The following is a 26,005-nucleotide window of genomic DNA, read 5'->3' on the forward strand; positions in this document are numbered from 1 at the left end:
GTAGAAAACACCTCTCGTGCACCCTATGGATAACTACTCACCTAGCTTCAGAATTCATGGAAATGAACACAATGAATTTCAAGTAACTGTAGCAAAGACTCGGAATTAATTTCACATCATCGATAGGTTTCTCCTTGCATTCGTTTTCTAGAGGACTTTTATGACATTTATGTCATTTATTACATTATGCCTTTTCCCAGTAATGTTCTCGCCTCCATCCTAAGCAGTGTTGGCTCTGTGCTGGGGTGTGCTTGCATAATTTTTGATTGGGTGTCAACAAGGTTTTTGACTGCAGGTGGCATCATGTCAGTCAGGAATTCTCCAGTCACAATGTAAGCACAGTCTCCAGCAGATGTCTTGAGAGGGAGCAGAACCATGGCTTTCACTCCACTACTCTGGAAGAGCTAAAATCGTTTTATCAATCCGACTACCTGGCCAATACAGAATGACAATAGGGCAGAGCTTCCCTTTAGGGAACATTCACTGCTCATTTCATCACTCACAACTACTGAGAGAAAGAGAGGGCTTTTCGTTTCTCACAAATGTTCAAATTCATTCATTTCTCTTTGGGAAGTACTGCCGCAGGCAGAAATTAACACACCCGAAATTAATCAGCAGCAAGATGGTGGAGGATGGTAAGTTTCCCCCATTACAGAATGACAAGGGGCAGCTCCTCGCCATGATGCTTCATGTAGTACATCACTAACCTGACAGGCTATGAGGAGTTGACACTAAATAACACATTGGAGCTTCCCTATGGATGGAAAAGAGTATGAGCGTAGAACTTCAGGTAAGTTTTAGGGTGAAAAGCCTTTTCTTTCTGATATCACTGACTAAATGGATCTTGTGTGGAATCAGATTAACATTACATAGCAGTCTTGAGACATGCAATCCCCTACACCACCAAGTTGCTGTTCTTTCCCATGCCACTGGACAGGGATGCCCAGTAAAGGTCAAGCATGACCCTCCTAGTCCAGAAGGCCAATGCCAATGATTAAGGGCAGCATATCGGATGATATTTGGCACAGGGAAATCAGAAGAGAGAAAAACGCTTTGTCAAGGAACTATTATATTTTTCCTAGTATTACTGTGGGATAGTGTAAAGCAAGCTTATGTCTGTCTATATGTGTGTGTGTGTGTGTGTGTGTGTGTGTGTATAGCGTCTGTGAGTTAGCTAATTTAACTAAACTAGAGGCAGTTAGGCTGCAAGGTTTAAATTATCAAAGAAGTGAGGTGTAAAACAGGCATTTGAAACTGAGATGAGTAAAGATAGGGTGAGATTAGCAGATACGATGTGCATGAAATTTGCATTTTCAGATAAGTGGAGAAGTTTTGATTTTCAAAGGGACATTGGAAATGTTTACAACTGGCAAGATAAATAATGAAAGGTTATTACATTGATTTTTCCCATAAGTGCTGACCATAATGAGAACGTAAAAGATTTTATATTCTGGGAAAAGTAACTTCTACAGACAAAGTGGAAACAATGGGGTTTAAAGAAGAATGGATGGCTGTGTGAGGTGTAGCCGTGTGAGATCCTGAAAGGTGACTATGAAACAAACTTGGGGGAAAAAGCCTCTAGCCACCCTACAGAAGTTTGCTGCTCCAGTAACCAAAGTTGTGTTAATAGCCTTTGAAAGTCCATTGTCCAGTTGGTGCTTGTGGTACTATTGCTGGATGACTTGTTATAACTGTGTAACTGTAATCTTAAGAGTTTTTAAGTTTTTAAGTTTTTTCTTCTTTTGTTAATAAATGTTTTAATGCAATCTTTAAAATCTCTAAAAGGTTTTAGTGAACTCATTCCTTTTGAATTCAGTGCACAAGCCTTCTCATAATAAATACAAATTGCAAAACTGTTGTGATAACGTGGCCAAGTTTCCCTTGTGGATTTGGTCAGCCATATCATAACATTTTTAAATGTGTAAATCTTCATTGCAAAGCATGTACAGTAAATCGATGCCAGGTTAAATTTTTTGTTATTCATGACATTGGGATCTCATGGATGGTCAAACTAAATACAGTAAATTAAACTAAAGTCTACTTTCAGTTTTTTATTTTGGTTTGCCAACACAAGTAAAATATCACAAACACAATATTTAGATTTTACAATGAATGCAATGTTCAGGTTATATTTAACAATCTTGAAGTCTCCTTTATTTTTCAAACTCACAGGTTTGTATGCCATAGTTATCTACATGAAAGTCCAAATCATACATTTTATGGCAAAGGTTTTCAATCACCTCTTTGTGTGTGGTTCTCCCTTATTAATAAGGAACTATTGGGAAGAAACTATCAGCTATCCAGAATAATCTAATGCTATCACAGCAGAACTGATTTTAATGTGCAGAAACAAAGATATGTGCCGGGAAGTCAGTAAATACAAAAAAAAACACAGTAATCTAATGAGCACATCAACTCTTCACACACTCGGGTGCAGAATATTGGCTAGCAATCAGTAGCAGATACCGAGACTGGTATCCCTTTCCCAAACAATGGGAACTGAGATCACTGAACAGAACAAAAACAGAATTACCTGGAAAAACTCAGCAGGTCTGGCAGCATCAGCTGAGAAGAAAAGAGTTGACGTTTCGAGTCCTCATGACCCTTCGACAGAACTTGAGTTCGAGTCCAAGAAAGAGTTGAAATATAAGCTGGTTTAAGGTGTGTGTGTGGGAGGCGGAGGGATAGAGAGAGAGAGAGGTGGAGGGGGGGGGGTGTGGTTGTAGGGACAAACAAGCAGTGATAGAAGCAGATCATCAAAAGATGTCAACGACAATAGTACAATAGAACACATAGGTGTTAAAGTTAAAGTTGGTGATATTATCTAAACAAATGTGCTAATTAGGAATGGATGGTAGGGCACTCAAGGTATAGCTCTAGTGGGGTTTTTTTTTAAATAATGGAAATAGGTGGGAAAAGGAAAATCTTTATAATTTATTGGAAAAAAAAGGAAGGGGGAAACAGAAATGGGGTGGGGATGGGGGAGGGAGCTCACGACCTAAAGTTGTTGAATTCAATAATCAGTCCGGAAGGCTGTAAAGGCCCTAGTCGGAAGATGAGGTGTTGTTCCTCCAATTTGCGTTGGGCTTCACTGGAACAATGCAGCAAGCCAAGGAAAGACATGTGGGCAAGAGAGCAGGGTGGAGTGTTAAAATGGCAAGCGACAGGGAGGTTTGGGTCATTCTTGCGGACAGACCGCAGGTGTTCTGCAAAGCGGTCGCCCAGTTTACGTTTGGTCTCTCCAATGTAGAGGAGACCACATTGGGAGCAACGAATGCAGTAGACTAAGTTGGGGGAAATGCAAGTGAAATGCTGCTTCACTTGAAAGGAGTGTTTGGGTCCTTGGACGGTGAGGAGAGAGGAAGTGAAGGGGCAGGTGTTGCATCTTTTGCGTGGGCATGGGGTGGTGCCATAGGAGGGGGTTGAGGAGTAGGGGGTGATGGAGGAGTGGACCAGGGTGTCCCGGAGTCTCCTCTACATTGGAGAGACCAAACGTAAACTGGGCGACCGCTTTGCAGAACACCTGAGGTCTGTCCGCAAGAATGACCCAAACCTCCCTGTCGCTTGCCATTTTAACACTCCACCCTGCTCTCTTGCCCACATGTCTGTCCTTGGCTTGCTGCATTGTTCCAGTGAAGCCCAACGCAAACTGGAGGAACAACACCTCATCTTCCGACTAGGGACTCTACAGCCTTCCGGACTGATTATTGGATTCAACAACTTTAGGTCGTGAGCTCCCTCCCCCATCCCCACCCCATTTCTGTTTCCCCCTTCCTTTTTTTTCCAATAAATTATAAAGATTTTCCTTTTCCCACCTATTTCCATTATTTAAAAAAAAACCCACTAAAGCTATACCTTGAGTGCCCTACCATCCATTCTTAATTAGCACATTCGTTTCGATAATATCACCAATTTTAACTTTAACACCTATGTGTTCTATTGTACTATTGTCGTTGACATCTTTTGATGATCTGCTTCTATCACTGCTTGTTTGTCCCTACAACCACACCACCCCCCCCCCACCTCTCTCTCTCTCTCTATTTCTCCGCCCCCCACACACACACCTTAAACCAGCTTATATTTCAACTCTTTCTTGGACTCGAACTCAAGTTCTGTCGAAGGGTCATGAGGACTCGAAACGTCAACTCTTTTCTTCTCCGCCGATGCTGCCAGACCTGCTGAGTTTTTCCAGGTAATTCTGTTTTTGTTTTGGATTTCCAGCATCCGCAGTTTTTTTGTTTTTATCACTGAACAGATTTTAATTTGCTGCTCTAGCTGAAATCAATGCAGCAAAGCTTAGCAATCGAACTGGGTCCTTACTAATTATGTCCCTCAGTTTCTGACTGGATAAGCTGGTTGCTAATGGGGGAGGAGCTTGGGGCACTATCTTTGCGAGAAAAAAATTGCAAACTTACATTTGTCGGGAAGCAAAAGGGTTATACATCTCAATGATTACCGGAGCAATCTAGCATAAGGGTTATTTTACGGTGCGAGTAATTCAGAGACCCGGACTAAAGATCCAGAGACATGAGTCAAATCCTGCCAGTTATTTGAAAGAATGTAGGCTGCAAAGCTAATTGTCAATAATGGCACCCACAGAACGACTGACTTTTTGCAAAGCTCATCTGGTTCACTTATGTATTTTAGGGAAAGGAACCTGCTACCCTTATCTGGTCTAGTATGTACTTCACTTGAGACCCACGGCAATGTGGTTGATTCTGAAATGGCCTGGCAAGCCCCTCAGCTGCATTCAAGAAGGTGGCTCACTACCACCTTCTGAAGGGCAATTAAAGATGGGCAATAAACGCTGGCCTTGCCAGCGATGCGGACAGCCCAAGAATGAATGAATAAAACAATGTATTTCGACTTGATTGTGTTATCTTTGTGAACAAGGAAAGATAGTTGCCAAACACTTCCCTGCAAAGCTAATACCCATTTTAAAAATATAGCAAAATAAACAGATAAATGTTAATAGCAACCTTTTGTAACTGTATTTCTAAAGAAGCCATGATGGTATAACTTTTGAGGCACTATTACCTGTTTTTCCAGAACTCCAGCTCCACATTCGGATTGGGATTGTCGCCTTTGAGCAGAGGTTCAGAGGAGTCTCTGTTTAGCACCTCACTGATCTGGTGGCTCCAATCAATTATAACAGATTCAATAGTGTGCACAACTGCTTTGTCCAGGATTTCACCACTGCAAGGCGATCAGAGAAATGCATTAAATATAATATTGACCTGTTATTTAAATCTGAGGAATGGATTTTTTGATCTGGCAGGAATCCTGTCAGATTAAACATGGGGTGCTCTTTTCGTCTGCTTCTTTGTCCAGTTTCTAGCTGCAGAGAATATGATCATTTTCAGGCTTGTTCAAACCTTTGTTTGAGGCTTCCAGTAATATTTATACTACTGTTTTGGGATGGTAGGGGAGAAAACTTAGTGACTCACGACTGTTTTGTGGAACATTTTGAAAATGGTTCTGCAGTCCCTTAATAATTAACCACTCCAGCCTCTCGCACCATTAGCGATCTCCCACCCCAGCCCAGCTGTGCCTAATAAAGCTGAATTCCAGACCTGACCAGAAATGGAACTGCACATCTGACAAGATAGCTTATTTCCATCATTACTCTATTGTTTGCTGACATTGACCGTCACATCCTTTGGAAAATTCTAGAAATAGCAACCTACTCTAGGCAATCCGTGGGGAGGTGATGGCATAGTGGTATTGTTGCTGGACTAGTAACCCAGAGACCCAGGGTAATGCTCAAGGGACCTGGGTTCAAATCGTGCTGTGGCAAATGTTAGAATTTGAATTCAAACTAATAAATCTGGAATTAAAAGTCTAATGATGACCACTGTTGATTGTTGTAAAAAGCCCATCGGGTTCACTTATGTCCCTTTAGGGAAGAAAATGTGCTGTCCTTATCTGGTCTGGCCTGCATGTGACTCCAGATCCATGTTGGCTCTTAAATGCCCTCTAAACAAGGGCAATTAGGGATGGGCCTAGTCAGTGACACCCACATCCTGTGAATGAATAGAAAAAAAAATCTGCTGGATTCATTTCCCACTCCTGACTGCACCAGTCAGTGTAGAAAATCCTATCCTAAATGTCTACCTGATATCTTACAGTAGGCAACTTTGTTCCGAGGCATGCTACCCACTAATTTTGTTTTCCTTCTACTTCTCTTTGGTCTCAGGGGGTCTCATATCAGGATAACAGGTCACCCTTGGCCTCTAACTGTGAGAAACGGCAACTGAAAAGAGGCCAGCCAGTTTTATCTTGACCACCTGACTTCCAATCAATGCATCCCAAAGTCAGTGCGACTCTGGTGGCACACAATTTAAAATAAATCATATCTATTTTGCTTCATCCTACTGCAGTGTGCACGAGTGTTCCCAAGAAAGGAGATAGTTAAATAATTTGTTCACTTATAGTATCTTCCAGATAAAAAGTTTTCTGGTAGTAGTATCCAATTTAAATACCAAAGCAAAAGGCTGTGTAAATGAGACCGTAGGAGGTGAAATTAGCCTTAGGCTCAAAGCTAGTTGGCAGCCCATCTTAGAAACTGTAAGGAGCGTATGGAGAGTGTCTCTGTGAATTGAGAGAGACTCTCATGTTTGGAGAAGGGGAGAATGCCTGCCTGATTTTATTTTCCAATGAAGGGACATAATGTGCCGAAGCAATCCACTTGTCCAATATGTTGAGATTGCTCTAACAGCCAGATCAGAATAAGCAGACTGGGCAAGGCTTCCCCAATGAGAAGAGGAGGGAGTCACCCAGGGGCTGCTATCATGCGAAAGAGAAGTTTAAAAAAAATTGGCTCTTACTTTTTTCCCAATTTATACAAAGCTGCAGCTCTCTCTGCTCCAACTGGCAAAGGCAACAGAGTCTTGCCTTTCACTTGACCTACGGCTACAATGACATTGCTCTTCAGGCTGTGGACATGCCGCATGACATCCTGGGACACAACTTGCGGCCAACTGTTGTGATTCCTGCTGTTGGTTAAAACCGGCACAACCACCTAGGGAGAATGACAGATAGATCTGATCAATTCACAGTCGTGTAAATCACCCTCTTATGCCATAACACCAAATACCAAACAGGGCTAATGTACATTTGAACTGTTCATATTTAACAATCAGATTATCGCTTCACTTAAACTAACAGTCACTCCATTGCCTTTCAGAGAGACACTTTCTCCCCTAACTTCCCCAGGCCAGTTCACAGCAACAATTTTCTCCTGCTCCAAACACTTTACCCTCTCTCAATTCACAGAGGCGCTATACCTCCTCAGGATGTCCCATACAACGTGTGCTGGCTCCAGCTCTGAGCTGCTCCATCCAAGTGCTACAAATGGGAATTCCTGATTACTCTCGAGACCTGGAATTCTCACTAGCAGTGGAGAGTAAATCAAAATGGAACTGCACCATCTTGGTACAAGCAGAAAATCCAGGAATCTTGCAAAAGGTGACCAACTATTTCATAAAACCTGACACAAAATAGGTCTGTGGGGCACAGGTGCATTGAAAGTAAACTGGATCGATGAAAACCTGAACTACAGGTGTGTCTAACATGCCATCACATGCACAGTGGAAGAGTTGTAAATATTCAGTGGATCCTTTCTAATTTCTTTCAGAATAATTGGAGAAACCTGATTCTTATCTGTATTAATAAATCAGCACATGAGCCATGTATTCCATAGAGAAGATTTCCAATTGGGATCTGCAACTTTAAAATGTCAACGGTTGGCTATTCTGATTCTCCCTTGTGCTGGCAGGTGTTACTTTGATAGGATTTCCCATTAACGCTGAATAATGAGTCTTCAGAAGTTCCTGTCCCACCAGCAGTTCCAACTGTCCAGCCAGATGAAGCTAAAGAGCTTCTCAATCCACCAGTAGATAAAACACCTCGGTTTGTCTAACTGATATGGCTAAGAAGATATAGACAGATGATTGTATTGGCTGTATTCAATAATAGCTAACACATGTTTAATCTATTTTGAGAGAATATCTGTGATATTCCCACCGCCCTGTGTCTCTGGTCCTACTTCTATCCCAGATCTGGCCATGGCCCTGAAGTTTGCTAACCCGCTCCAGCCTCAGGCCTGTTACCGTTTGTATTCGCTGGTTCATTTTCAGTGTTTCCAGCGTTGTGTTGCCATTGTTGGCTCCCAGTTCTCTGGGGGGGGTCTATTTAATTGTGACCCCCATTCCTTTGCTGGCTGCTTTTACCCACCTCCAACCAAAGTCTAAAGCCTTTTTGCACCTCCTGCTACTGACTGATGTTATCTTTAAATAAAACAGTGGTTTCATTTAATTAACTTTTAACATAAAAAATAAAAACAGGAATGAAAATTTTGGCAACAAGAGGGAAAGATGTGGAAGAGGTAAACCTCAGGAACATCAAATAATTAAAGGGGGGGATATTAGTGACAAGGAAGTGAGCAAGAAAAGGAGACAGAAATGACCATCACCTTGAATCATCTTCAACATTTAGAAATATCAACAGTTGCTTATCAATCGCTGACTTTTCTCTGTTACATAAAATATTACCTTAGGAAGAGGTGCAATGTCCAAATAAACCATAATTGATATCTGCAATCTCCTACAAATCAAAATTATATTAATCAAATGACAATGGGCAACGCCATGGTAAGTTACGAGTTGCTTTAAAATCATTCATATGGCTATCACTATAATTCAAAGGCAGTCTCTACACTTCTCACTCCCCAGGCTCCCAGTGGGACTCTTCTTTTCCTTCTTCAGCTCCTATCTCACCCTGGACTCTTCATCATTCCCCCATTTCATGCTGGCACTCTTCTCTCCCCACAGTCCCACTGGTACTTTTGTGTCGCACCCAACTCCACACCCCCCCCCCCAACTCCCCCACCCACCTCTACTCTGCTTAGCTCCGCTGCAGGAAAATGAGTCCTGCAGTGTGCAGGAATCCTCCCAAAAGTTTCACAAATTTTCCAAAATATTTGCAAGCATTCCTGCCCATTGCGGTGATGAATCCCTGCAATAGCAGGTGATGGGAGCAGGAACAAAAATGCTGGAAAAACTCAGCAGGTCTGACAGCATCTGTGGAGAGAGAAACAGAGTTAAAGTTTCAAGTCCGATTTGCTCTGAAGAAGTCATGCGGACTCGAAACATTAACTCTGTCTTTCTCTCCACAGATGCTGTCAGACCTGCTGAGTTTTTCCATCATCTTTTGTTTTTGTTTCAGATTTCCAGCATCCGCAGTATTTTGCCTTAATGATGGCAACATGAAGTGGACAGAGTACAAAGCAGGAAATGGCTCCCACTTTTTTCTGTCTCAGGAAATGGAAAAGTCTATAGTACTTTGCCCTTAAGAAGAAAATTCTCCTAATTGGTAGCATTTGATTCAGAGCCATAATATTACTCTAGATTTGATGCTCGCACTTTGCACTCCACAGTCTCAGACCTATAGTGTTATGCTAACTGCAACCAAAGTCTTTGACCCTTTTGTGATGATTGCTGCAAAGAGGCAGTAACTGTGAGAGAATTTGCTTAGCAACAGGAAACAGAGGTAACCAAGCCTTTTGTTGTAAGGAGCATGCATACCGATAGTCATTCTGGTCACACTGTATAGCCTGTCACTAAGCACCCCACTCTATACAATTCATAATTGAGCCTTACTCCTGCGTTCAAGAAATCCCTTGTTCCTTATCAAGTATGGAGTTAAGGGAAATGCCCTCTGAGTACATAATTTACCAAGCAACAAAACTCTAAGTAAACTGGCGGCCATCCAGTTTTTTGGCTGGTTTTAAACTCTCCCAACAATGACAGCAACTTGAATTCATATCCTTCTTCCTTATGTAGCAGTCCCTCAAGATTGAGGCTTCCACTCCAGTTCGATGGGTTCTCAGATGGCTGATAAATCCAAGGCACGATCTGCAGATTCTGCCACATGCAGGGCAGGAGGTGCTTGGAGGGTTCAGTAGATGGGGTTGTTTGGAGGTTTGTCGGACCCTCCGATGCCTGGACTTCACCTTTGCACGTTCCCGAAGTCTCTCGATGTGTTCGATGCCTTCCCGAATGAGCCTTCTCCATTTTGGTCTGTCACAAACCAAAGTGGGCGGGTATGTTTGACCTCTTCAGGGATGCTTTGAGGACATCCCCAAAGCGTTTCCGCAGTCCTCCTGGAATCTTCTGCTGTGACCAAGTTCTGAGTACAGCAGTCATTTTGGAAGTCTGGTGTCAGGCACACAAATGACTCCCACCCAGCAGAGCTGGTTTTAAGTGATTAGTACCTCAATGCTGGGCAAGTTGGTTTGGGAGAGGTCACTGCTGTTGAAGCACCTTTCCTCCCACTGGCTTTGGAGGATCTTGCAAAGGCACCACTGGTGGTGCTTCTCCAGTGCTTTGAGGTGCCTGCAAGACTGTTGTCCAAGACTGCAAAGCATATAGGAGCACGGGGATCACTACTGCCCGGTGGACTACGGCCTCTGTCTTGGCTCTGCGATCCAAGTCCTCAAGTACTCTTTTCCTTAGTCAGCCGAAAGCTAAGCTGCCACATTGGAGGCAATGATGAATTTTGTCATCTATGTCTGCCGTCAATGAGAGGAGGCTCCCAAGTTACAGAAAATAATCCATATTTTACAGGATCTGTGAGAGTTGATGGGAAGAGGATCCTAGTTTTCCAGGTGTTCAGTGAAAGGCCCATTTTCTCATATGCTTCAGAGACCTGGAATTCAGTTTCTGAGTGAATACACACACAAGCATCATCTGCATACTGAAGCTCTATGACTGAAGTTGGAGTGGATTTGGTTTTGGATCGAAGGTACCATGGGCTGGACAGTTTCCTGTCTGTTCTGTAGATTATCTCCATGCCTGTGGGTAATTTGCTGGAGGTGAAGTACAGTATTGCAATGAGGAAAATGGAGAAGGGAGTTGGTGCAATGATACAACTGTGATTGACCCTAGTTTCACTGAGATAGGGTTTATGGTGGATCCATTGATGAGGATCATGACCTGTATGCCATTGTGGAGTAGGCGAAGGATGGTGACAAATTTCTGAGGGAAGCCAAATTTGGGGCGGACACTGCATAAGCCTTTGCGGCTGACAGAGTCCAATGTTTTTGTGAGGTCAAAAAAGGCCTTGTACAGTGGCTGTTCTGTTCTTCGCACTTTTCTTCAATTTGCCGTGCAATGAAGATCATGTCCGTGGTGCCTCTTGATGGGCGAAAACCCCTTTACGACTCTGGAAGGAGTTCCTCGGCTACTGGGAGGAGGCAGTTGAGGAAGATCCTTGTAATGATATCCCTTGAGGCAGACAGCAGGGAGTCTCCTCTGTAATTACCACAATCAGACTTGAATGCAGTCACAATCACAGTGCCCCTGCAATCCCCCGCGTTCCTCTGCCCAGAGGAGGGATATGAGGTTGTGCAGTCGTACCAGGAGGGTTTCTTCAACGAGTTTCAGAATTTCAGCAAGGATTCCAACTGCACCAGGGGCTTTGCTGTTTTTCAGCTGCTAGGTGGCTTTTTCAACTTTGTTCTGGATTGGGACAGTGCCAAGACCAAGCCGGACGGGGTATTGAGGAACGGATTCGAGAATCAAGTTAAAGACAGAGTTGCAATTGAGGAGTTCTTCCAAACGTTCTCTCCAGCGAGAGAGCTCACTTCAAGTCCTTGATGAGCTCCCCTCCATGCTTGGCTCGCAACAGGGTTGGCCTTTGGGTGCTTGGAGCATAGATGGTCTTGACAGCGCTGAAGAAACTACGCATGAAGTTGGTGTCCATGACCTGTTGGATCTCCTGCCCTCCTTCCACCCACTATTTGTACTTTATGCTGTGGGTTTTATGCTGTACCACTGCCTTCAGCTGCCTGCCTGTTGCTTTTCTCTTGGGCAGTGGTGGAGATTCCAGTCAATGAAAACTTTGCGCTTGTGCTCGATTAGGTCCTGTATCTCTTGGTTGTTTTCTCAAACCAGTCATGTTTCCTGTTGGCGAGACCAAGGACCTCTTCACAGGTACATGTTATCGTGGACTATAGAGTCAACCAAGCACTATGGGCAACAGTGTAGCTCCTGGTGCTGGAGGCTGACTGGGAAGCATTAATTTTCTTGCGGTATTCTGTTGCCTCCACTGTTTGAGAGACAAGCCAATGGTGATGGTGGATCGGAAAAGGCAGTATGATCAGTCAAGCAGTTTTCAGGGCTTGTCATTGCACGGCTGATGTGGACATTCTGTGATCCCTTGCTCGAGAGAGACGTAGTTGAGCTAATGTCAGTGTTTGGGCAGCGGATGTTGCTATGACTCTTGTCCTTGTCTCACTGGAGGAGCAGGGTGTTGGTTATGACAAGGTCAGGTCCTGGACATTTCGTCAGGAGGAGGAGCCCATTGGAGTTTGCTTTCCTTACTCCTTCCTTGCCAATCACACCCTTCCAGGAATTCACTACCTTTGCGACTCTAGTATTGAAATCTCCGAGGAGGATCAGTTTATCACCTGTTGGGACTTGTGCTATGGATTGCTCAAGGTCAGTACAGAATCCCACCTGGGCCTTGTCTATTGCCTCAAATGTAGGGGCCTATACACTGATGGCAGTGGCATGTTGGTTCCTTGTTAGGGTGAGCTGGGCAGACATGAGGCACTTGCTTACCCCACAGGGGGAGAAGCTGAGTTGTCAGAAAAGTTTATTTTTTATGGTGAAGCCCACTCCATGGAAGTATGATGCCTCTTCTGGAAGGCCCCTCCACAAAAACGTGCCCGTTGCCTTGTTCCTTCAGCTGGCCTTCTCCTATATGTGACTCGCTTCGAGCTGCAATGTAAATGTCAAGGCACCCGAGTCCCCAAGCCGACAAGGCAGTGCAGTGCTCAGGCCTGTCTTGTTGGGATGGTTCATGAGGGTCCTGACGCTACAGGTCCCAAACTTCATTTTGATGAGTGGAAGACACTTGTACGTGAGTTTTTTTAATGTGGGGTGGTCACTGCATGCCCACTACCACATGGTCTCCAATGGCAAGGGAATTCCAAGATAACTGGAAAGGAGGCTCTGCTGTGAGACACTAACACAGATTGTGCACGATCGAATGCAAATGCACATGTGACCTGTGGCCAGGAATAGACTGAAGCTGAAAATCCAGTCAAACTAGTGGCCAGACACAGGCTCAGTAGGAGGCTGATGTCTCTCAGTGGTGGGGGAAGGGCAGTAGACTGTCCCCAGATACTTTAAATGTTGCAGAAGATCAGCAAGAGAGAGTCAAAATTTAGGGCTTATGGTCTGGGTGACCAACTCTCAGGGAGAAAATTAAGGGAAACTTTGGCATTGAAAACTACATGACTGTAGGTTGGGGGGCGGGGGGAGAGAGAAGGGGGGAGGTTGTGAATGTTGACAGGCCTGTCAGAGTGGGCGATCGGGAGGGGTGCACATTTGATGAGCACAGGTGAGTATTGTGCATTTGTGAAATTTAAAAGTCTAATTTATGGGACAGACAACCCAGGACATGAAGCAGCGACCTCAAATACAGGACAGTCCTGAAAAATCCAGGACGGTTGGAACAGCATAGCCTATTGACAAGAAACGTCTTCCTAATGTCAAGAGGAGTCCAGGAATTTGAAGCTAAGTGTGAAAGATGATGTAGGTCTAAGTTTTCCCACCAGTTGCAGATCAGGAAAGAAGAAATCAAATAACAGCAGCAGTTTCTGGACAGAGTGTCTTACTTTTTCCCCAATGTATATACAGAAATGTGGTCTAGATGTCCACTGCAGTTCAGCAATTTGAAGCCAGATGAGAGAGAAAATCAGCAGCCAAGTCTTTCCAGAACTTTAACAGGGCTCACCAGGTAGGTCAGGTGATGGGCTTTGAACTATCAGAGAGGCTGTTTAAACTAGCAGTTAACTTGAAGCTTATGTTAAAATGAACACAATTAGAATCAGGGGAACTTATAAAGCAGAAGTGAGGGCTCAGAGCTAGAAAGAGTTAATGGATGGTAGCAGGTGGCCACCGATGAATGGACATAGTGAGGAGCTCCCTATCTAGAGCTGTCAACACAGCAGCCATCTTGGATCTCCCGGTTTGTATATATGACATAATGACCACATTATAAAACAAAATATGACGCTGGGCCACATAAGAAGTTGTTAGGGAAAATGATTAAAAGCATGGTTGAAGAAGCGGGTTTTGAGGAATGTCAAAGAGGAGGAAAGAGGGGCAAAGAGAGGGTACAAATTCCAGGGCATAGGGTCCAGGCAGCTAAAGGCACGGCCATCTATGTTGAAGCAGTTAAAATCAGTAATGTTCAAGGGTCCAGAATTAGAGGAGTGCAGGTATCTCAGAGGTTTGCAGGGCTGGAGTAGATTACAGAGATAAGGAGGGACAAGGCTATGGAAGGATTTGAAAACAAGGATGGGTGAGAATTTTAAAATTGGGGCATGGCTTAACCGGGAGCCAAGGTAGGTCAGTGAGCACTGAGGTGATGGGGTGAGTGAGATTTGGCACAATTTAGGCCACAGGCAGCAGGGTTTTGACCTCATGTTTAGGGAGGGTAGATGCTGGGAGGCCAGTCAGGAGTGAATTAGAGTAATCAGGTCTAGTGGTAACAAAGATGTGGATGAGGGTTTCAGTAGCAGATAAGCTGAGGCAGGAGTGGAGTCAGGAGTTGTTATGGAGGCTTTTCATATAGAGGCAGAGACAATGCTGATAAATTTATTTTAAAGTCTAGCAATGTCGAGGCTTAATATGCAACATTTTATTTCAAATGATAAATTTTACAGGCTGAAACTTTTTTCTTCTTCTTCTGCCTAACATTCTCTCCTTTTCTTGCCCCTGGCCTGGAAGTAGTGACTCACTCTCATGGAACAGTTGCACAGGTTTGAACAGCCCTTCAGAACCTCAGGAGAGTGACACTTCTGTTTGTGCAAGATTGGACTGGAAGTGCCACAATGCTATCTTGCCATGAAGGCATCACAAATGAGCCAATTCCCATCCTCACCTGACATCCTTGTTTTTAGGGCTTGCTGCGTATTTGGACCTGTGCAACTGTAGTCCAGTGACTGACCGATTGTATCCTTTCAACCCACACTCCCTCATCTGACATCAGCTAATACTACACAGACCACATGGATATTAGTGATACATAATAGTGAGTCAGCCAATGAAGCACACTTGCCTCAAATAGCAAGGTTCAGGGTCAAGTTCCAGTCCAGGGCCTGATCACAAAAATGAAGGTTGACATGTTAGAGCGGTACTGAGGGAGCGCTACAATGTTGGAGGTGCCGGCTTTCGGTTAAGATGTTAAACTGAGGCCCCATCTGCTCTGCTCTGTACAACATCCCATGATACTAATTCAAAGAGCCTCAGCAGGGTTAACCTGTGTGGCTCGGTCAATATTTATCCCTCAATCAACATCACAAAAAACAGATTATCTGTTAATTATCAAACTGGGGTTTGTGGGAGTTTTCTGAGTGTAAATTGGCTGCCACATTTCCTAAATTACAACAGTGATGACACTAGAGTCTAAAGCACTTTGAGATGTCCAGTAGTCATGAAAAGTATTGTGTAAATTCAAGTTTATTTTTTTTTCTTTTTTTTTTCCCCTGTACAGAAACGTTTTTCTTAAATTTAGAGACCCAGGGCACAAGTAAAAGGAGTAGGTCAACTTGCCCCTCGAACCTGCTCTACCATTCAATAAGGACATGGCTGATCGTAGCTGAACTCATAGGAAAGTGTCATGCTCTTTAGTGCAAAAGACCACTGATGTTGAATGTGAAAAGGGTAGATATTCAACTGATATCTCAGGCATAAAACTATCATTGCAGATCCTCACGTCATTATAGAAACAGCCATGTTTTCATTTTAATGGAATTTAACTACACAATCAGGAGTCAAAAAGTTAACTCAAGATATCAAGGAGGTAGTAGCTATTATTTCTACAATTTGAAGAAGAATTGAGAATAAAGAGTGTCTCTTTGCTGGTAAAGCCCAAGTAAAAAGCAGGCTCGAAGTGCTGAAGGGCCTACTCCTGGTCCTAAGTGCTATGTTCCTAAACTCTGGTTATGTGCAAATGTCATTATATCTGCTTAATTGCATGGTTCTGCCTTTGGGCGAAAGATGAACCAATAAGGTGAAGGCATAAATGGATCACTTTGAAATCCATTCTAGACAAATATGGGATCCATAGGCTTAGAAATGATGCAAAAATACGATATGAAAGAAGGTTAAAACAAACAAATTCAAAAGATAACTCATAGTTGGGGTATGCAAGCAGAACAAATGATGATGCGCCAACAAAGATTGTTGATGCACGATGACGCAGTGGGATCGACATCAAGTGAAAATTTTAAAAACACTGGGAAGATTGGATCATCAATAATATACGTGCCAAGCAATTTAAATTTGTTGGAAGAAGTGTATTTCCACATGAAAGAATATTTGCCATACTTGCCATAGAGGGAGGGCAGCAATGGTTCACCAGACTGTTTCTATAATGACCTGAGGATCTGCAATGACAGTTTCCCTGGGATGGCAAGATTGGTGTTTGAGGAGAGATTGGGCTGACTAGGCCTGTATTCACTGGAGTTTAGAAGAATGAGAGGGGATCTCACTGAAACATATAAAATTCTGACAGGGCTGGACAGAGTGGATGCAGGGATGATGTTTCCTCTGGCTGGGGGGGCAGGGGGGTCCAGAGCAAGGGGTCACAGTCTCAGGATACGAGATAGGCCAATTAGGATGGAGATGAGGAGAAACTTCACTCAGAGGATGATGAACCTGTGGAATTCTCTAACACAGAAGGCTGTAGAGGCCAAGTCACTGAATATATTTAAGAAGGAAATAGATAGATTTCTAGACTCTAAAGGAGTCAAGGGGTATGGGGAGAGAGTGGGAGTATGGCGTCGAGATAGAGGATCAGCCATGATCGCGTTGAATGGCGGAGCAGGCTCGAAGGGCTGAATGACCTATTCCTACTTCTATTTTCTATGTTTTTATGTTTCTATGAATGGATTGTCATGGCTTTATTCATGATCCATTCATTGATCCACAATAAAATGCCATGTGGCCTCATCGCTGGCTTCTTTTTCTGAAGATAGAAGAGTTAAAATAGAATAACATTGTGTTTAAGAGCATGTAGGAGGAATGGACTCATATAGAGAAACGGAACTCCATCATTTTGAGGTCCCAGGAAAGAATGAGTTGAACAATATTGCAATAAACCTAGTGTAGTGAGCAGGCAGGGAGGGGGAAACAGAATGCAAAGAAATAGCATTGATAGAAAGAAAATTGTCAGACAGAGAGCATATATCATTTAGCTTTCTCTTGCAACTGCCAATGAAGATCACAACATTGATTGCAAATGTTTACCGTGTCACAACCTGCATCAAGTTATGGAACAGAAAGCAAAGGACAAAAATTGATCACTAATTTCAGCACATTGTGTAGCTTCACTCACTTGTGTCAAAAAGGATATCATAAATCATCCACATTGGTGAGGCTATTGTAAAGTTTTTCAAGCTTGTGAATAATGGTCACACAACATTTAATAAGTATGTTCAGTTTCTTTCTTCCTCCCTCCAGTTAAATTGATTTTCAGAATGTAAAAAATAAATTTTAAATAGTACATTTAACTCAGAGGTGCAAGAAATAAGCTTGATACAGTTCGAACATGTTCACTGAAGAAACTTCTACAGCATATTATCGAGGCAAATCAAAGAATAAGGAATTAGTCTCTATCAGAGCAGAAATGTTAACATGTTCCTCAGCTTTCTATATCCCCTGTCTCTCTCTGCTAGCACAGATAACACTGGGCTATATATGTCCTACAGTCAGATGGCTGATCAAATTTGTGATCAATGTCACTCTAAAGCCAGTCACCAAGAGAATGTGGAGTGGGCCAGAAGCAACAACTTTTCCAAATTCCATCCACCTGCAGGAGGTCTGATTTCTGAATCATTCCCAAGATTGGATGTCAACAGAGTGTGAGAAATCAAACCTCTATTACTCCACTATCTGGCTCCATGGTTAGATACTTCATTATACCACCAAATACTCAAACTATTGGAGAAATAACATCTTTTTTGTCATCTTTTCCTTCAGTTACAAAGTTTCATCTCATATAAGGGAAAATGAACAGAATGCTTGAATTACACCCAGCAAAACACCAGTTAAAATCCCCAAATCATGTAATAAAATTTGAATTTGACAGAATAGTTACCAGAAACTATTGGTTCTAATTTTGAATGCATGGAAATGTGAAATACAACCCTCAAAATTCTGGTGCACTCTTTCAACTGTGAATACACACAGTCGTAATTGTACTTAGTGATTTTGTGCGGGCAATTGATTTTTGAAAGTGATATTCTTAAGGGTTCAGCTTACAACTGCCATATTGGTACACTCAAAAGTGTCCGAACTGCATTTTTAAATTTGAGTGTTGATTTTATTAAAAACTTTTAAATTAGATTTAAAAAGCAGCAGCAGATGATGGAGCTGATGCCAGGACATTGCTGCAACTTTGCACAAGATTGAGAATGGTCAAACAGACCTCCCTTCAGATACACATTTACCATGCAACAAAATCAAATGAAAAGCCGCCCTTTTTTTTGCTCTCCTCTGAAGATATTAACTAACTGAGCAATCATACTTCACCCGACACTAGATGTCCCTTGGTGTCCTGATCAGAAAAAAACATTACTGATGTTGGACTGAAACTTGAGTGCCAGCAGCAAACCAAATGATAGACTTTCAACTGAGGATATTTTAGAGCAATCAGGATAAAGAAGCCGAGCTAATTTTCTTCTCCACATTTCAGTAGCTGACTATTTAGCACCTTTACTTCGCTCCAGAACAGCCAAGTGAACAAGAGAGGAAGGTGAAATTGAACCCAGGTTTTGCTTGATCTAAACTACTTGGGGTGATTGCAAAATGCCTCTCCTTCTGAACTTCCTTCCTCTCTCTCTTTCTCTCCTGAAAACGTTTGCTGGTGGAAGTTCCATACCTACAGGCAATCCCCTGGTGCCATAATCAAGTAAATAATCTGCATGTGGGAGCCTGGAAAGCAATATTCGACTTTTGAAGGTATCCTAGCCAAGCTTTAAAATGTTTTAATTCAACTTTCAGTACTTCTGCTTTACAACAGGGATCACTGGACAATATCCAGGAGTGACAGATCTTGTTAATCATTCATCTCTCACACCCTAGGACACTGAGTTAAAATATGACAGAAAACCACTGATTTCATTAATGGAATATATCTTATTTTGTGATGTAGTCATAAAGCCACAAGAACTGATTTGTTAGGTATAAAAATCTAATGTAGTTGAATATTGATTTACAGCCTCCCATCAAACTGAATACAGATTTAGGCTGAGTTTGAGGTGAACTGAAATCCATAGCAACAACAGCTCAAAGTATTCAACAACAAGGAGACAAGTGCCGTGTGTTTACGGGAGACGAACAGATTCTTTGAATGACGCCCCCAAATCACTGGTTAAGAATCACCAAATCGCCTGTGAAGTAAAATGTGACAGAATCACCAGAAACTCCACTGGTTCTAGTTGTGGGAGATCAAAACGTGGAACCAAAATCCTGGTGCATCCCTTCAACCCTACGTAATAAAAACAAAATCTAAGCTATTCAGTCATAAACCACTGGACATGATGCTGCACTAAATAATATCTTAGTGAGTAAGGGTACAAGTTGCTTCAGGTGATTTTGTTTAATTTTAGTTTTATTTCTGCACTTTTCAGTAATGCTCTACTGAACAAAATTTTCACACTCTTACGTGGGTTTCTGTTTTCCCCTACTAAATACCAGTTGAATTAAATTCATGTTCATGTTGTAAATTGTGGGGAATTATTTAAAAACCTAACTCCAGTGTGGAACTAGTCAGACGTAGCAAATTTTAAATTAATAGGGTCATGGCCAAATTGAAATTCATGTCCTTTTTAGACATCTTCTGGGTCAGTGTACTAAAAACAAAGTGCAATGCAACTTGGACCTGAAGCTTCTCAGAACAGCTGAGCTACAGAGACATTTACTGAAATCTAATAGTTCTTCAAATTCTTCTACTTGAGTATGAACCAAAAAAAAGTCCTTTCTGGGATGCTGGCATCTTTACACATTTTGGACCAGTTTGGAAATAAATCAAAATTCCTGTTAGCAGAAATAAACAGAAACCCGGAAAATCGCAAATTCTGGAAATTTGAAACACTTGCAGGGGGTGGCGAAAAGACACAGCTGGACAGGATTCTGCTTGCAGTTCAGTAAACCCAGGAACTCATTCAGTCCCTGCATGAGGAAGGGGCTTTGCTTTTTTTTTTCCTGGTATTGACCACCTAGCTGAAAGGTTAACATTTTATTCCAGCCACCCTCCTAGCCTTGCCTGCTATAAGATCTCAGTTTGGAATTTGAATTAAAATGCTGGGGTGGGGGATTCAGAAGGTCTGGCAGCTGCCAAACTTAACTGAGTACCCCCCACCCCAACCCCCTCCACCCCCAGCACGTTCTGCTTTTATTTCAGATTTCCAGCCCCTGCAGTATTTTGCCTTCATTTGAACCTGGATTACCTCGTCTACCAGGGCTGCGAACTGGTCCAGAGGGCAGTAAGCCAGGTCTCCGAACACCAGGCTGTTCTTCATGCAGTCGGCGCTGAGTTTGCCTCTGTGCCTTTTGACGAAGAAAACCGCTTTGTTCTTGCTGAGGTTTGGGAAGTCCAGGCTGGGCACCAAGTCCCCGGCCGGGCTGAGGGTCAGCACCAGCACCGTCTGCTCGCTCCTCTCCACAAAGTCCTGGATCACGAGCCGGTGCCCCTCGGTGCCGATGCACTTCTGCCAGCGCTCGCTCCTCAGCTTCAGAGTCTTCAGGACATGGTCCCGCAGGAAGTCCCAACTCTGCTCAGAGCTGCCGTGCTCCATGCCTCTCCCGGTTCCCTGCAGCGAGTCCTCTGCCCGAGAGAGAGAGAGAAGCTGGGTGAGTCGTACCCATAGCAACTGGCTTGTTTGCAGGTTGCAGTAACTTGTGTGTGTGTGGTGGTGGTGGTGGGTGAGGGAAGAGATGCAGGGTTGGCTGTCAACAAACTTTCAGCTCCTCCCCCTCCCCCCCCCCCCCCCCCCACACACACACACACACACACACCAGGCTGATGCCAAAGGCAAGAGGGACAGTGAGAGCTGCAACTGGAAGAGGGAGACGTATAGTAAAGTGCAAGGAAAATTAGACGGAGGGAGAAGTTATTGAAGGTATGAGGGGTGGTGTGTGGGGGGGGGGGTGGAAGGGGGTGAGGAAGGTGGAAGGGATAACATGAGGAAAGGCCAAGGGAGGAAGAGGGGAAGGAAAGTGGTTTGGGGGGGTGGAAATGTTCATAATTGTCAAAAAACCAGTACCATTGGCACCAGTACTGCTGGAGTTCCATGCTCAGGTGTACAAAACCAGTTTGGCCTGTCCTAGTCGTTTCCAAGTTTTACTGTTTCTCCTTCTGAGAAAACATGGAAGGAGCCGGAAAATGGAAAAAAAATATAGAAGTGAGAAACATGGGGAGCATCTTTCAAGAACTTGAAATATGGAATGTAAAACAAATGTCCTCTTTCACAGGCTCTATTCCACCGATTGAATTTTGTGAGGGGTATATTCTGTTTCCCTGCTCAACAAAACAGAATAATTCAGAATAATAGCAAAATACTGCAGATGCTGGAAATCTGAAACAAAATCAGAAAGTGTTTATCTTCAGAGCCATACGGACTCGAAACATTAACTCTGTTTCTCGCTCCACAGATGCTGCTGAACCTGCTGAGTTTTTCCAGCATTTTCTGTTTTTGTAATCTAGAATAATGTTTATCAGTTCCCAAATAAACCACAGTTTACTCTTCTCCAGGGACACAATCCACCTGCAACAGAACCACTGGGACTATTGTGTGTTGTAAATAGTAAGAGTTCTGAGCATTCCGGGAAGCCAGATTATTGTAGGGAACTTATATCCAAAGGTTTTTCACTGTATCAGAGCACATTTTGGTTTGGTGAAAGCTCCTCCCTATTTCTGGGTCAGATTGAATTCACATTTTGAAAATGAATGTTTTCTCTCAGTTCACATATTGTTTTCAAAATGCTCTTGCAATGGTTTCCCCTAGTTCGCATGTTAAATAGTGGACCATCTCTTTGCCTGATACATACGGAATGATAGTCATGCACATATCTGACTAAGTCACCTAGAGCACCCTGAATGACTTGTGAGATGATTATTGCTCCCAATTTTTTCACTAATTTCAAGGATGAATGGATTCACAGAGGTGGTACAGGGTCTGGACCAGATAGAATTACACTGGCACAATTCTTTATGATTGCTGTGATTCTAGTTGTAACCAGTTGAATCAATGGGAAATCAATGGATAACACCAAGTTAATTATTACCCAAAGATTATTGAAGTGACTGCCTTCAACAGACAAGAAAACAGTCAGGTCTATACAACACAGGGGACAGTAGCCAATTCACGGGCAGATTGAAGAATAGGAATTGATCGAAAACATGTGTAAAAACATCATAGGTCTTGAGAATATGGAACTTTCAACAGTTTAATTTGGAAAATTTGGCAAATAGGTGGTGACAGCCAAGGAGGAAAGGAACAAAAAAGGCCCAAAATTTCCTGCAACAGTGATACGGGTGATAAACAATAACAATTAGACCATTGCATACCCCACTCATCCAGTGACAAAATTACTCAAGATTTCTGATCTGAAATAGGCCACAGAAAGCTTAATGGAGAAACAGAAATGTCATAGCCAATCACCAGTCCATTATACAATTCAAGGATTAATTGTTGTTGTTTCTGGGTTTTTTGTTCATTATCTTTAAATTGCTCTCATCATTTCACGAGTACCTGTAAAAATTAAGATGATATTGAATTCATTCGCACCACTTTTATTTTCCAGAAAGTCAAGTTCAATAATCCTGGAAAGTTCATTTAAAATGGAAGAATATAGCAACATTGCAAAAATTCACTTTAAGATTACATTTGATATTGCGTCTACAGAGTTCGAGAGGAAGATTGCTAAGTGTACGGGGGTTTATAAGTAAGCTCGTGTGTCTTAAACATTACACAGATTACTAGAAAATAGATTTTTAAAAATATTTACTTGTTTTCATCTGTTAACAACATTGGACTAATTAAGAGATGAATTTTCTCATTGTATTAAGCAGTCTAACAACAAATGCATTAACACACCTCTCACAAATTGCATGGGTAATTGGTACAATCATTAAAACAATCTAAAATTTCCTAAACCCTATATAATTAGGAAGAAGAATTTCCTCTGAAACTGGCCACACTGAATCCAAAACAATGAACCTGTCATTTAATTCACTTAGTCATGTTTCTTTTAAATAGTGAAAGTTGGTAAATAATTTTCCAAGATTATCAAAGGTTTCAATGGTAATAAGAGGTTAGTTATCAAATTGCAATGAAATATGTGAACAAATGGAACAAGCTCAAAACATAACAGTACAGCTTAGAATGTATAGCACATTCTAGAAATAAAAAATAAGGCATCTGGCCCAATTGATCCATGCTGGTGTTTATGCTCAACACAAGCTTTTTTTGCACTCCTTTTCGTGTAACCTAATCAGCAAAACCCTCTATTCCATTCTCTCAAGTGTGTTTATCTAGCTTCCCCTTAAATGCATACTTGCTATTTGCCTCAATTACCCCTTGTGGTAGCAAATTCCACATTTTAACTCTCTGGGTGAAGTAGTTTCTCTTTAATTCCCTCTTGGATTTATTCATGATTATCTTATATTTATGGCTCCTATTTTTGGTCTTCCCCACACGAGTAGAAACATCTAATCCACATCTACCCTATCAAATTCTTTCATCAATCTTAAAGACTTTGATCAGGTCGCCTCTCAGTTTTCTCTGTTCTTGAGAAGAGTCTTAGCCTGTTCAATCTTCCCCAATAGGTGTATTATCATTCTTCTAAATCCTTTTTTGCACCTTCTCCAGTTGCCCCTACCCCCTTTTTATAATATGGAGACAAGAACTGTGTACAGTACTTGTTGGATCCTGGTCACTAGTTTAGTTGGACTAATGGTTCCGGGTTGCACACTTGTTGCAAGATGATCGAGTTGATACCACATACAGAGTAGATCAGCAGACAGTTCTTATGTGGAACACATTCTATTTATATATAAAGGAACCCAGCAGTTATACACGTGTGCTTACAACTCAAACTCTGTCTCTACATTACAGACTCTAACTCTAGACCTCTACCAACTACTGACTACTAATTACTAAGGTAGCCCATGCTATTCTGCTATAGGATAATAAGACCATGTGATCTTCCATTATACATTCTTCTTAAAGGTACATTACACATCAGATTACTACATCCCTCCCCCTTTATTCAGAAATACTTTTTACAGTTACAATTACATTTTTGCTCAAAATATCAAATTATTTACACAAATGAGTAATTTACAAATTCAGTCTTTCTGGGGGTTTCTTTACGCGTGTAGAATGACTCAGCTCTATAGCTTCAGATGTTTTGTTAGGATCCTCTTATTCTGGGATTGTCTGAATATCAGCTTCTTCAGTGGGCACCTGCAAATCTGTTTCCTCAACTCTTGCAGGTAGAGCCTATCCTTCAGACACATTTGTAATCAGTTGAGTTCTTTCAACAGGAGATGTTGATGTGGTCATGAACACTGGAGGAATCATTTGTTTCTCTGCTCCTTATATGATCTATATGTCTACCTAAGACTCGGCCTTCCACTTTCACATGGTAAGAAAGAGGTCCAGTCACTGCAGTTATTTCACCTGATAACCATTTGGGTCCTTCGCCAAAATTTTTCACATATATCATCTCTCCTATGGTAAACCTCCTGTCACAACTATGCCAGTCAAGTCAAATCTTCTGATTTCCCTGACTCCTTTCCAACCTTCCCCCCTAAATTTGGCATTACTAAACTCAATCTCATTCTGAGATGGCATTTCATCAACAATTCGGCAGGTGAGATACTTGTTGTCATACGAGGGGGTGGTCCTGTAATGGAAAAGAAAACGTGCTGGCTTGGTCACTATGGAGTCTCCTGTTAATTTCTTCATGCCAATTTTGATTGTTTGAACCAGTCTCTCAGCCAGTCCATTCGAAGAAGGTTGGTGCGGTGAAGTTTTTACATGAGTGATACCATTGAGGTTGATAAACCATTGAAACTCAGCACTCGTAAATGCCATGCAATTATCTGATACAACCACTTCTGGCAGTCCGTTGATAGCAAACTTTGACGTAGTTGTCAATTGTCGCAGAAGATGTTGGTGACCTCACCTCATCTATGTCCATCCATTTTGAGTGAGCATCAATGATAAGGAGAAACTTTGTTCCCATAAAAGGTCCCACATAGTCAATATGTAATCACACCCATGGCCTTCCTAGTCACTCCTAAGGATGGAACGGTGCTGTTTTGGGTAAATTTTGCACTTGCTGACACTGCATACAACTCACTAAGCTCTCTATTTCTCCTTTCATTCCAGGCCACCATAGATAGCTGCGTGCTATGGCCTTCTTTTAAGAAATACCTGGATGTTAACTATGTAGTTCAGTTAACAATGGCTTTCGTCCTTTTGGAGGAACAATCACTCGAGCTCCCCACAATAAGATACCACCCTGGCTGGTCATCTCATATCTTCTGTGAAAATACACTTTCATTTCGGCAGATTCCTGTTCTTGTGACCAACCATAAAGAACTTGTTCACGTACCTTGGATAAGACTGGGTCTCGACTTGTCCAATCTCGAAACTGTCTAGCATATACCAGTGATGAATCTAAGAAGTTCAATAATAAAATGAATTCTTGAGGAACTGGAACATTCTCATTGTTCTCTTCCAAAGGAATGTATCAGCGTTTGCAATCTGTTTCCAGGCCTGTGGATGAAAGTATACTCATACACTGCTATGATCAATGCCCATCTCTGTATTCTTGCTGAGGCTATGGGTGGTATAGCCTTGTCCTCATTGAACAATCTTATCAAAGGCTTGTGGCCTGAACTGATAGTAAAATGA

At 42.3% G+C, this 26,005-nt stretch overlaps 1 protein-coding gene and 1 long non-coding RNA gene across 3 annotated transcripts in view; one reads left to right on the forward strand and one right to left on the reverse strand.

Annotated features, from left to right (window-relative positions):
• Positions 1–20,898, reverse strand: part of LOC121293614 (dynein heavy chain 9, axonemal-like) — a 530,687-nt gene extending 509,789 nt beyond the window's left edge. Inside the window, exons 1-3 of one of the 2 annotated variants that reach the window (XM_041216734.1) lie at positions 20,528–20,898; positions 6,846–7,021; positions 5,038–5,196 (exon numbers count right to left, since the gene is read on the reverse strand). In XM_041216734.1, the coding sequence (XP_041072668.1) occupies positions 5,038–5,196; positions 6,846–7,021; positions 20,528–20,875 (683 nt within the window). In that variant the 5' untranslated portion in view covers positions 20,876–20,898. Of the gene's footprint in view, positions 1–5,037; positions 5,197–6,827; positions 7,022–20,527 lie in introns of both variants that reach the window. The other variant, XM_041216733.1, reaches the window with a different exon arrangement.
• Positions 20,899–21,103: 205 nt separating this feature from the next.
• Positions 21,104–25,692, forward strand: LOC121293616. Its single transcript, XR_005946571.1, has 4 exons — positions 21,104–21,199; positions 22,884–23,024; positions 24,628–24,728; positions 25,478–25,692. It is a non-coding gene; the product is annotated as an uncharacterized LOC121293616 (long non-coding RNA).
• The last annotated feature ends 313 nt before the right edge of the window (positions 25,693–26,005 follow it).

This window comes from Carcharodon carcharias, chromosome 22 (genome assembly GCF_017639515.1).
Source record: "Carcharodon carcharias isolate sCarCar2 chromosome 22, sCarCar2.pri, whole genome shotgun sequence".
NCBI classification, from domain to species: Eukaryota; Metazoa; Chordata; class Chondrichthyes; order Lamniformes; family Lamnidae; genus Carcharodon; species Carcharodon carcharias.